The following is a 12,069-nucleotide window of genomic DNA, read 5'->3' as shown; positions in this document are numbered from 1 at the left end:
TTAGTACTTTATTAAGAAATAGCTACTTAAACTAGAGTCCTGATGACCACTTGGAAGAATAAGCTACTATTAACAATAATGTGTAATTATGCATGGTAGCAACACTAGGAATTTCTCTGTATAGCTATCTTTACTCAAGCTAGTAAAAACGCTGTGCTTTTCTTATTATCTCTTATGTTTTCTCTTCAACAAAATCGGAGAACAAGAGGGCAGAACAGGTTCTGCCTGGAAGCAGGGGGGTGGGGCAGTGGCCCAAATAATGTATACACATGTGTGTAAATGTAAAAATGAAATAAAATTAAAATAAATAAAATAATAATAATAGTAATATATATTAAAAGTGATGGTCACCACGGCATTATAAATACCAGTTACTAATTTTTAAAATTAATTTTAATTAATTAATGGGAATTTTAATTAATTCCCATTTCATGGGAATTTAGAATGGTCTTTTACAACACCACTATAAGACTTTTATAATTTTTATAGAATTTTTAAGAATGGAAGTTATTTGATGTCAAGTAACTTATTCAAGTTGTATGAATACAGCTATCCTTTTTCTTCGACTATGTGGGGACAAAGGCATTTAATCAACAACACCATGGGAAAATATGAAATTTCAGAGCTGGCTCTTACTACATGCTTTCAAGTAGGTTGTTCAGGTCTTTGTTCTAAATAGCTTCTCTTTCCCAAAGAAACTGCCCGCCAATGAAAGCACACTAAATCAGACAAGTAAGGCAAAAATGTGATTTTGATAGTTAAAAGCAATTTTCCATGTCACTGTTCTCTTGCAATTCACTCAGAAAACATATATGGGTTTCTTTTTTTAACCTTTGCAACAGTTCTTTTTTCAAAACCTTAGGGTTTGGGTCTAAAAAGTTGTTTTTGTGGCAAACAGTATTTGTTCGTGAAATATGTTTTTCTTTGTTCTCTTGAAGGTAATAACATCATCAAACATGCCTCTTACTCTTTCATTTTTTTCCTCATTTTCTTGTCTTTTTTTTATATACAAAACCTTAAAAAAAAACCTTTTGGGTATTTAAAAATGATTTGCTATTTTTATTTTATGAAGGGTTAAAAAGACGAATCAAAGAACTTTTCAAGATTACATAAGTGGGGTATGTTCACAGTCCCTAAGGGAGCAGGATCAAGATGAAAGCACAGTTCTTCCTGCCTTCAATAAGGGACCTCTCTCCCTCCATGTTGACTCGTATTGGATGCCCTAAGCAGTCAAAATAAAATAAAACAAAATATATTAGGAGCAAAAATTTAGGCCTCTGTGAATTGGTGCTTTAACTAAACAGATTTTTTCCTTGTTAATAATTCCTTAATTTTAATGTGTTCTATTGAGCAATCAGCTGGTACATATTTTCAAAAATACTGGATGTTTTACTTTGTTTTAGAAACTTAAGTCAAGGGAAAAAGAAAAATCTATAGAAATAACTGAAAGGATTTAAAAAATAATTTACGAAATTTTTCTCATTTGATTTTTTAAAAAAGCAAGTACAATTTTTCTAACTGTCCAGCTAGAGGCTGAAGTTAAGGGTGTGTGAGTGGCTTGCCAAAACTTACAGCATAGCATCTAGGGTGCAGAACCCACCCCTAAAGGTGCCTTGCCTTTCAACCATGTCATATTAAGTCTCACAGAACTACAAACCTCTTGGAATAGGGAGATAATAGTGAAAGAACATCATCAAATTTTTAGAAAAAAGTTATCTAAATAAAATTAAAATTTTAGTTTATGGAATTCATAAGAGAACTTTAGACAAGTAATGAGAAGAATGGAAAACACCATCTTTGTTCTCACTTCAGCAGCACATATACTAAAATTGGAACAATACAGAGAAGACCTATCATGTTCTCTGCGTAAGGAAGACATGCAGATTTGTGAAGTGTTCCATATTTTTTATAAATGCCACAATGTATCCCCAGCACAACAATAAAAAAAGAAAAGACCATCTTATAAATATAATGTAATGTTCAGCTATTTAAAATGAACAATCATTTTTTTCTACGTTAGATAAATTCTGAAAAAGTATATATATATATTTTTTTCTTTTTTTTTTGGCAGTACTGAGTTTGAACTTAGGGCCTCATGCTTGGTAAGCAGGTACTCTACCACTTGAGCACTCTGCCAGCCCAAAAGTATATTTCTTAATTTAAATTCTAATACTATGGTTTCAAACAAGTTGAGTAACAATTATAAAATACTGCTAAATTTTATTTGAATGGCAAAATTTATACCACTGACTAGCATACTTTGATCAGTGTCCCTTCTAAAATAAGTTTCACCCTAACTGCCCAATTTAAAATTGCACTCCCACTCCCTTGTAGTAGAGTATTCTATTTTTTTGTTTTTCATAAAAATTATAGTATCTTAACAGAGCAGGGAAAACATTATGTTGTGTAACTCCATGTCTAACATCTGGAGCATGGGTGTGATGTGAGGGTCAATGGGCTTGGGAAGCCCCATCCCTATGACCTTGCCATCTGCAGACCACATGGCCTCTCTCTTGTGCTGGTTTCACTCATTGCCTGTGACTTTTCTTTGCAGATATTGACATTCCTGACATCTCCAACATCCTGGGTTCCCCAGTGCAGGTTAGGCTTCACCCTCACAGTTTCATGTCTTGCCCTCTCAGGGACTGCCTACATGGCTACTAACCCTGTCATTCACTGCTTGGCCTCCCAGGCCTTCCTTTGAAATCTGAGTGGAAGCCTCCATCACAACTCTTGCATCCTGCATATCTGCAAAACCAGAATCACATGAAAATGCCAAGGTCTACTGCCAGCTCAAGCAGTAGGTGGGTCTTCTTGGACAACAGCTGAAGAGGCTACTGAGTGCCTGATGGCTGAATACAGGGAAACACTTTTGTATTTCTCTGTGAGTAGAGTACTCCAGAGTTCTGCCTTGAAATTTCTTCCACCAGATTAAATTAGTTAATCACTTTTTAAACTCAGCCTCCTGTAAAGTCTCAGGACATAGACAAAATGTACACAAGATCTTTGCCAGAATGTAACACACATATCTTCTAGTCCAATATCCAATAGAGTCCTTATTGCCATATGAAACCTCATGAGCAAAATTTTTACTGTCCATATTCCTACTGGCATTCTGGTCTTCTGAGCTCCCACCAGAATTGCACATTAAGCTCTGCTTACAGCATTCTAGGGTTTCTGTGGCCCACGTCTCCAAACTCTTCAAAATTCTCCCTCCAAACCAGTTCCAAAGACCTAAGAATCTCGTGGCCAGGTTTAGTCACAGCAACAACCCCACTCCTCTGGCCTTCTCTTCTGCCCCAGCTCCTCTGGCCTCCCCTTCTGCTAGTTACTTTTGTGCAGCTGTGACCGAATACCCAAGAGAGCAACTTAAAGGAGGAACGATTTATCGATTTATCTTGTTCACAGTTACAGAAGGTTCAGTCTCTGGCTGCTTGGCCCCACGCACTTGAACAGAACATCAAGCTTCTCACTTTGTGGAGAACAGGAAGCAGAGTAACAAAGGGATGGGACCAGATAGAACTTTTGAAGTCAGGTCCCAATGACCTACTTCCTCCAACTAGGCACATCTCTCAAAGTTTTCAGAAACCACCCCCCAACAAAAAAAAAATAGTGCTACCAGCTGAGGACCAAGCACTCAACACATGAGTCTATAGGAAATATTTCATATTCAAACTATAACAATGGTCTATAGTCATGATCACTAGTCTCTCTTTGCCCATTTTTTCTCAACCCACTTTTGTTCTGAACATTCCACTGAAATTGTTCTCAGCCTTAATCTGGGTTTTTCTGTTGCATTTGGCATTGTTTGTCACCCTTCTTTCGTGAAATAATCCACTCATTTAGCTTCACCTGGCTCTCTTTGTATAAATTGAGACCCCCTATGTCTATAATTTCCTCTTAATGTTGGCACCTAAAATGCTGGTGTTTCTCCAGGATTATCTCCTCAGAAGATTGTTCTGCACATTCTCCCTTATTTCAGTTAATATCTTCTGATCATTCAAAATCTTTATCTCCAGCACAAAACTCTACTGTGAGTTTAATATCTTAACTTTGTAGTAGAAAATACAACCCAAGTTTGGCATAATGGCTCAAACCTGTAATCCCAGTACTTGGGAGGCTGAGGGAGAAGGGTCACAAGCTCGAGGCTATCTTGCACTTCATAAATGACCATGTTTCAAAGCAAACAATAAACAGAGAAAAAGAAAACACAACCCAAACCAACGTGGTAATCTAAAGCTAAACTCATTATTTTCCTTCCTTCAAATTTCCTCAGCTTTGATCTTATCACTCCTGCTTCATACCAGTCTTGGGGCACTTACATATAAATTTCTTCACATGACCTCTAAAACTTCATGATATGCTGCCTTTGTCAAACTCTTGGACCTTGCCTGAGGCCACACTCTCATTACACTTGCACCTGTGCTTGGCATTGTGCAATTCCTGTAAGAGTCCTGATTATTACCTGCCTTACATTTGGTATTCACACTTCGTGAATATTCTTTTCCCTAGTTTTGGCCTGGACATAATTTTCTGCTTAAATGACATTTTCTCAGATAATTCCTCTTATCAACTTGATTTAATTTATATTTTCCCTGGCATCTTATTGATCTTTACATTCTTAGCCTTAGCCTTAATGTTTGTTCATTTTTCTGTATCCATCCCAGGATTCTCAGTCCCTGTAAGGAAATGGTTCATTTCCCTTTCATTTACTAATATAAACCTAACTCTTAGGACAGAGCCTAGTATTTTGTAAGTATTAAATATATTTTACACTATTCAATTATTTTGCTCTAATGAGACATCTGGGAGTCACCTAAACTTTCTTTAAACCTTGACTCTTCCATCCCCTACATCTTCTATGTCTCATCAGTAATAGATCTTGCAGATTTTGCTTGAGTTTCTCAACAATTTGTTCCTTCTGCTCTGTGATCACTACTATTACCCTGGCCCAAGTTCTTTCCATCTCTTGCCTGAGCTATTGTGATAGCCCCCAACTGGTTATCTTGAATTCTGATTTGTCTCTTTATAGTCATGCTCTACACTGCCACCTAAAAATAGAAGTACAACTCTGCCACTCCCCTACGGAAAGCCCTATATTGGTTTCTCATCACACACAGCATGAAGTATAAGTTTTCCAACTTATATCACAAGGCTCCTGAATAATCTAGTCCCTGCTTACCACATGGAGCTCATTTCTCACCAGTTGGCTTTACACTCTAAGCTTCAAAAATAACAAACAGTATTCCCCAACCCACAGTATGTATGACACTTCACATCTCTCTTCCTTGAAGTGTTCATCCTAACATTGGATCAACTGTATCTTGCCCTCTCCTCTGTGACCTAGCTAACTAATGGTCATACTTGGGTCAAGATTTATCTCTTCCAGGGAGTCACCTCTGACCCTCCAGAATGTGTTACATGACACTCTTTGGGATTCACAAATCTTCACAATGTGCATCTCCATTATTTTACTTTACTAAGTATATTCAATTGTCTGCTTTCCTCATAGGTAGTGAGCTTCTAGGAACACACAGTAGATACTTCATGAATATCTGGTGAATTAATTGTAAGGGTGAAAGAATAACATTTGAATGCATCAATGTAATTACTTTTGACAGTAATAATATCCAAAGCACAAAATTTATATGGATCTGGAACTATATCAAATATTTTACATAGTTGTTTGGTCCACTGCATTTCACTCCATTTCAGCAGCTAATGCTTCCTGAATCCTGTCATTCAACAAACTAGAATTCTGACAATTATTAAATATAAGGAATTCAACTCTCATCCCTCACTGTATACTTGCTCTCTAGGTGAGTTTTCATTTAACAAACGCTGCAAATAAACATTTACATTTACATCTGAGGTTGCTTTGTCTCTGAGGTCAATAATATTTTCCTATTTCATTTTTCATTCTTTGCTGCTATCTTTCCTTGATATGCATACACATCCAATGTAATTTAACAAAAAATACAGTGCTTTGTTTTAGAAATACATTCTTAAAGTACCTTAAAACATTTTAAATTAAAAACAGCTCATACTAAATTGAACAATACGTTGGCCCTTTAGTTATGATCAAATTTTAGTTGCTTTGGGATTTTTACTTATTTTTGTGGTACTGGGGCTTGAACTCAGGGTCTCATGCTTACTAGGCAAGCACTCTACCTCTTGAGTGATACCTCCATCCCTTTTTATTCTTAGATAGGGTCTCACTTTTCACTTAGGGCAGGCCTTGGCTATACTCTCCCTACCTATGCCTCCCATGTAGCTGGGATTACAGGCCTCAATCACCATACCTAACCAGGGTTTTTACATTTGAAGTGACAGTTATGATTAAAGTATGATATTATGGTTATAATCTAGTACAAATTATGTTTAAATGTGGTCATAAATATACATATATTTACATAGTTCTGTGTATAAAAATATATTTAGTTATGTATGTATATGTATACATGTACACACAGATGCCTTTAACATACATTCAATTTGTTAAACTCTAATTGGAGGAATTATCTGGTTCTGGTATTTGGTTATGGTTTTGGGCTTAAAACTTATATCAGGAGTTAAATAACAGTTCATATGTGGCAAGAAATCCATCTTTATATACCCACATATCAGCATTCCTATTAGAGTTGAACAGCCCTTAGATATAATATAGGCCAATCTCCTTAGTTTATAGATTAAAACATTGAGTTCAAGAATGGTTAAGTTATTTTCTACAGAAAAAAACATAATTATTGTTAACTTTAAAGGCAAAGATTTAGATTTTTCTAATTCCAAGTTCAGTACTCTTTCTGTATCAAAAAATGACATCAAAGGATAGTTGCAAGAGTCTCACCTGAATTGCTTTAGAAGATCTGGGTTCATTCAATCCACACTCAGACAATAGATGTCTAGATGTGCATCACTAGACACATGCTAGTTACCATCTGTGTAGCTAGTATCATTATTTTAAATACCATGATAAGAAGCAAATTAGCTAATTTTAACAGGATAAGAATTAATAATTAGTCAAAAAAGCTTTTAGCTACTTTCAGAAGGGAAACTGATTATTTACTAAATTACGAGCTCTTTATTTTCTGTGTTTATAATCACAGAAAATCAACCTTACCCATGTGGAAGATCATGAATCAAATTAAAGGCAATGCTGAAAATTCTAAGGGTCTTAAGTTTTTTAATTGAAGAAGGAATTTCCTTGATGGGATTGTTTCTCAGCATCAATACTTGCAACTTTTTAAGACAATACACCTGGGAAAGAAAAGAGAAACAAACATGGATAAAATAATAGCGTCATCCTTTAAGTTATTTGTGATCTTTCATAGACTCAGTATTGCAATATAGATTGCAATATATATACATGCATCTCCATACTTTTAGTAAACCTTCAAAACAAGAGACTGGCATTAATATGTACGAGTACGTGAGTTACTGAAACTACTGTATGCATACATGCTTGACTCAACTTCTAAAGGAGAAAGGTCATCCTTTTTTTCCTTATCAAGCTCAAAGGTTCATGTAAGGCACTCATGAAAAATTGAAGGAGGAGGGATAAGTTATCTGCAGAACCAGGAAGATAAGTGAAATTAACCTTAGTGATCAGGACATGTCAGGTGTCATAGCAGAGTATGTTCACTGAGATGTTACTGTAATTTTTTATCATGTAAAGTTAAAAACAGAATCTATCATTTAAATTTGTGACCTTTGTTTAACATATTTTTGCTCCCTAATATATCTTAAGAAAATTTTATAGAGAAGGTTCTTTCTAGCATTACATATGATATTTTTATTTTTATAAAATTCCAAACTTGGTGGAGTACAACATACTAATTCTTATAAACAGGAAGTATGAGTCTTCTAAGTTCATTTTTCTTTTCACAATTGTTTTGGCTCTTTGGAGTGCCTTGCATTTTCATGGATATTAGGATCAGCTTGTCAAATTCTGTAAACAAAAAGGCAGCTATAATTTTTTATGATTGTAATGAATCTATAGATTCATTGGGAGTATAGTATCTGAACAATATTAAGTCTTAAGACCCATGAACATGGAATGTTTGTTCCCTATGTATGTCTTTTAATTTCTGTCAACAATGTGTAAATTTCACAATGCAGGTTTTGCACTTTTATTGACCTTACTCCTAAATTTTTTTGTTCTTTTTCACATTAAATAGAACTGCTTTCCTAATTTTATTATCAAGATTATTTGTTGGGGACTAGAGACATAGCTCAAATGGTAGAATACTTGCCTGGCATGTACAAAGCCCCGGGTTCAATCCCAAGTACCACAAAAAAGATTATTGATAGTATATAGAAATGTAATTGCTTTTAATATATTGAATTTATATTCTGCAACCTTTCAGAAATCATTCATGAGTACTAATAGTATTTTTCTGGATTTCTTGGTATTTCTATATACCAGACCAGGTTATCTACATCTAAAGATAGTTTTACTCCTTTCCTTTTTTAAATAAAAATATTTAATATAATTTCAACATTTTAATATAAATATATAGGTTTTTATTGAGATAAAATATTTGTACATAATTATGGGGTGCATTATGATGTTTTGAAATGTGTGTACAATATGTAATAATCTTTCCATTTCAATCTGGATGACTTTTGTTTCTTTTTCTTGAATAATTGCCTTGGCTATATATTCCATGCAATGTTGAATAGTGGCCAGAGTAGATATCTTCATCTTTTTCCTGATCTTGGAGAAAAACTTTAAGTCATCCACTACCAAGTATGATGTTAGTTATGGGGTTTTTGTAGATGCCCTTTACTGGATTGAGGAAGTTGGCTTGCTTTTTGTCAAGAAAGGGTGTTGGATTTTTCCAAATGTATTCTGTGCCTATTGACACAATTGTGTGGTTTGTTCCTCCATTAGTATGTCAGTGTGGATTATTATATTGATTGATTTTCCTATGTAGAGCCAACTATGCATTTGTGAGATAAACCTGACTTGTTCATGATGTAAAATATTTATATGATTTGATAGCATTTTTTGAGGACTTTTACATCTATACTCATAAGACATACCATTCTTTCCATTCTACAGTATCTAGTTTTGGTTTCTATTCATTATCTTTATGCTATGCTAATAACAAGGAATAAGTAGTTTACCTCACAGTATAGCCTATTATGCCTGTATATTACCACCATCATTGGAATATTTTAGCTACAGCTATGTAACACAGATCTGCATTTTAGTGAAAAGTTCCATTGATTTAAAAATGAGCATTTTAGGGACTGGAAGTGTGGCTCAAGTGGTGGAGCAGCTGCCTAGCAAGTGTGAAGTCCTGAGTTCAAGCACCAGTACTGCAAAAAATATATATATAAGTAAGTAAATAAAATACTTTGTATGTTATATCTTTCTTGTACCTAGAAGAAAGATTAAGCTGGGCACCAGTGGCTCACACTTATAATCCTAGCTACTCAGGAGGCAGAGATAAGGAGGATCAATGCTCAAATCCAACCCAGGCAAATAGTGAGACTATCAAAAAAACCCATCACAAAAAAAAAAGGCTGATGGAGTGGCTCAAGGTGTAGGCCCTGAGTTCAAACCCCAGTACCACAAAAAAAAAAAAGAAGAAAGATTAAATTAGCACGAAGAATGGGACCCTTATATCCCTTGAGAATTCTTACCAATTTGGCCTAGAAAAATTAATAAAACTAGTTTCATGTATTAGAAAAGAAAAAAGTAATTTTTCCAAGTGAAAATAGAATATATTATTGTTCTTGGTTCTTTTCACTTGTATTATTCTTCATAGCTCTTCTCACAGGGTGTACCACACATAAACATGTGAATGATCTGGCCCCACTAAAGCATCAGCTTCATGAAATAGGCATTTTGTCCATTCTTAGAAAAACAAATGTTTTAAATATTATACATATGATACAGAAAGAAGGCCAATTTGTGAAAAGTCAATTCACTGAAAGCCAATACTATGGAAGTCAATTCACAAGACAAATCAGTGACTTATGAAATAGTCACCGAAGATACTGAAAACAAAATCCACCCTAATTATTCATAATATTTCATTTATTTGAAATGACATAAATTAGGTCATATATATATATATAAATACATTTTATTAAGCAGAATGTCTTATTTTAGCCTGTGGTAATTAAGTCTTACAACAACAATACCTGTCACTAACTTTTTTTTTAGAGCTTTCATTACCTCATGAATATGTTTATTTTAGATTTTATTCAGAATTAGAAAAATGAATTACTTTTTATACTTTGAAAGATTATGAGGACGTATTTGAAAGCCTGACTACAACACAGCCTTTGAGTATTATATCATGGGACTTCAAAAGGAAATTATACTATACTTTTCTAAAAATAAGCCTTTTGGGATGCAATCCAAATAGTAACTTCAGGGTATCATAAGATGTCTACTGTTTATTACAATTATTCACAGCAATAAATTATATCAGCATATATATATAGTAACAAAAATGAACTCACTTCTGTGGGAAAATTACTGAGATCATTATATGATAAATTAAGATATATCAATTGAGAAGCCAATGGTGTTAAGTCTGGACAATTCTGGAGAGAAAATCCCTAAAGGAAAATTACAAAGGATATTAATTATTAACAGCAAATTCTCCCCATATGAATACAACATTTTGAATTTTTAATGGCAATACTACAACCTCACCCATAAGGTACTCTGTCAAAGTTTTCCCAATTTGTTCAGGGAGAAATTGTAACTCTATATAGTTTTATTTATTTTATTTATTTAAGACAGGGTCTTGCTATGTAGCCAAGACTAGCCTTAAACTTGTGATCTCCTTATCTCTGCCTTTTAAGTACTGGGTTATAGGCATTTACTACCATGTCTGGCTTTCTACGTAGTTTAAAATTGTATTGTTTTTATGTTGAGTGAGGTCAAGCATATTTTCATATTTATAAGGGTAATGTGTTTCAGTGAACTATCTTTTCATGTATTTTGCCTGTTTTTTTTTCTGTTGACTATGATTGTAAATAGGAGCATCTTGTTAGAAATTTCCTTTGCTGGTGTATAGAAACACACTGATTTTTGTAAACTGTAACTTGGTCGAATTTATTAACTTTAATAACTTTTGTTAGTATGGATCATAATTCTTAAAGCCATAATCCCAAAAAATTGAAATCCCAAAAAGTTAAAACTCCCCAGATTCCAATCCTGAAAGGTTAAAAAACCATTGAACCCCTGAGAGCTGAAATCCTGACAACACCAATTCCTGCTGAAAATAAAAATGGTATATAAAACAGGTAGAAATTTGAATTCTTGTGAAGGGATTAATGTGCTTTCTGTTGTTAGTGGGGTAGTTTATCTTCAAGAAATTCCCTATGGCTGGTCATGGTGAAGCCTTAAATGTGCTGCAGGGGTCTGGTGTGACAGTGGCTCCTCCTGTGCAGCTGGCCAACATTAAAGAAGACATTTTGTCGCTCCCCATATGTAGGAGAGCTATACCCAGATGCCATCATGAGAGAGGACCTATTGTTTGAGTCCAAGATACTCTAGAGAACTGAAAACAAAAACAATTACACCTCAGGGAGCCAGGGGACACCATGCTACACTTCTCTAGGTTGGAGATAGGTGATAGTCATGAGTGGGGGTGGGTTCTCACATGGACCTGCTGACAAGTTTTAAATAGCAGAGAGCTCAGACAGTGATGGGAACAGTGGCTGATGGCCCTGCCCTCTGGTAAGGAGGGAATGCCACCATCTAAGGATCACTGCAGAAACAAAGCTCCAAGTTTGTGGCTGGTGAATTGCTTAGCCTCTGGGAGCTGGGGTGGTTTGGCTGCCAGGTGGGATAGAGGGCTCTGAGATCAGGTCCTAAAGATCACTCCATTCCTCCAGGATCCTCCCTCCCACAGGGTGGTTAACTGCTAAGAAGGATTTGGAAGTGCTGAGATCTGCAGGCAGAGAGACAGGATCACTTGGAAATGAAAAGCTCAATAAGTCAAATAAAATGCCAACAGACTGGATCTAGTTGATAACATAATATCAGGACTTGAAGATAAGGTAGATGAGTCATAATGTAAAAACAGTAACAAAGAAGGT

The 12,069-nt window shown here is 35.0% G+C and overlaps 1 protein-coding gene and 1 non-coding gene across 3 annotated transcripts in view; one reads left to right on the top strand and one right to left on the bottom strand.

The window, feature by feature from the left end:
• Positions 1-12,069, bottom strand: part of Lrrc63 (leucine rich repeat containing 63) — a 60,115-nt gene that overhangs the window by 23,136 nt on the left and 24,910 nt on the right. For both annotated transcript variants that reach the window (XM_074043370.1, XM_074043369.1), the window contains one exon: positions 7,121-7,257. In XM_074043370.1, the coding sequence (XP_073899471.1) occupies positions 7,121-7,257 (137 nt within the window). The remainder of the gene's footprint in view (positions 1-7,120; positions 7,258-12,069) is intronic.
• LOC141413132 (U6 spliceosomal RNA) lies at positions 1,800-1,907 on the top strand. The gene has a single exon (XR_012437955.1). It is a non-coding gene; the product is annotated as a U6 spliceosomal RNA (small nuclear RNA).

Source organism: Castor canadensis, chromosome 10, assembly GCF_047511655.1.
Source record: "Castor canadensis chromosome 10, mCasCan1.hap1v2, whole genome shotgun sequence".
Taxonomy (NCBI): Eukaryota; Metazoa; Chordata; class Mammalia; order Rodentia; family Castoridae; genus Castor; species Castor canadensis.
The sequence above is the reverse complement of the archived record's forward strand: the minus strand, read 5'-3'. Positions and strand labels throughout refer to the sequence as shown.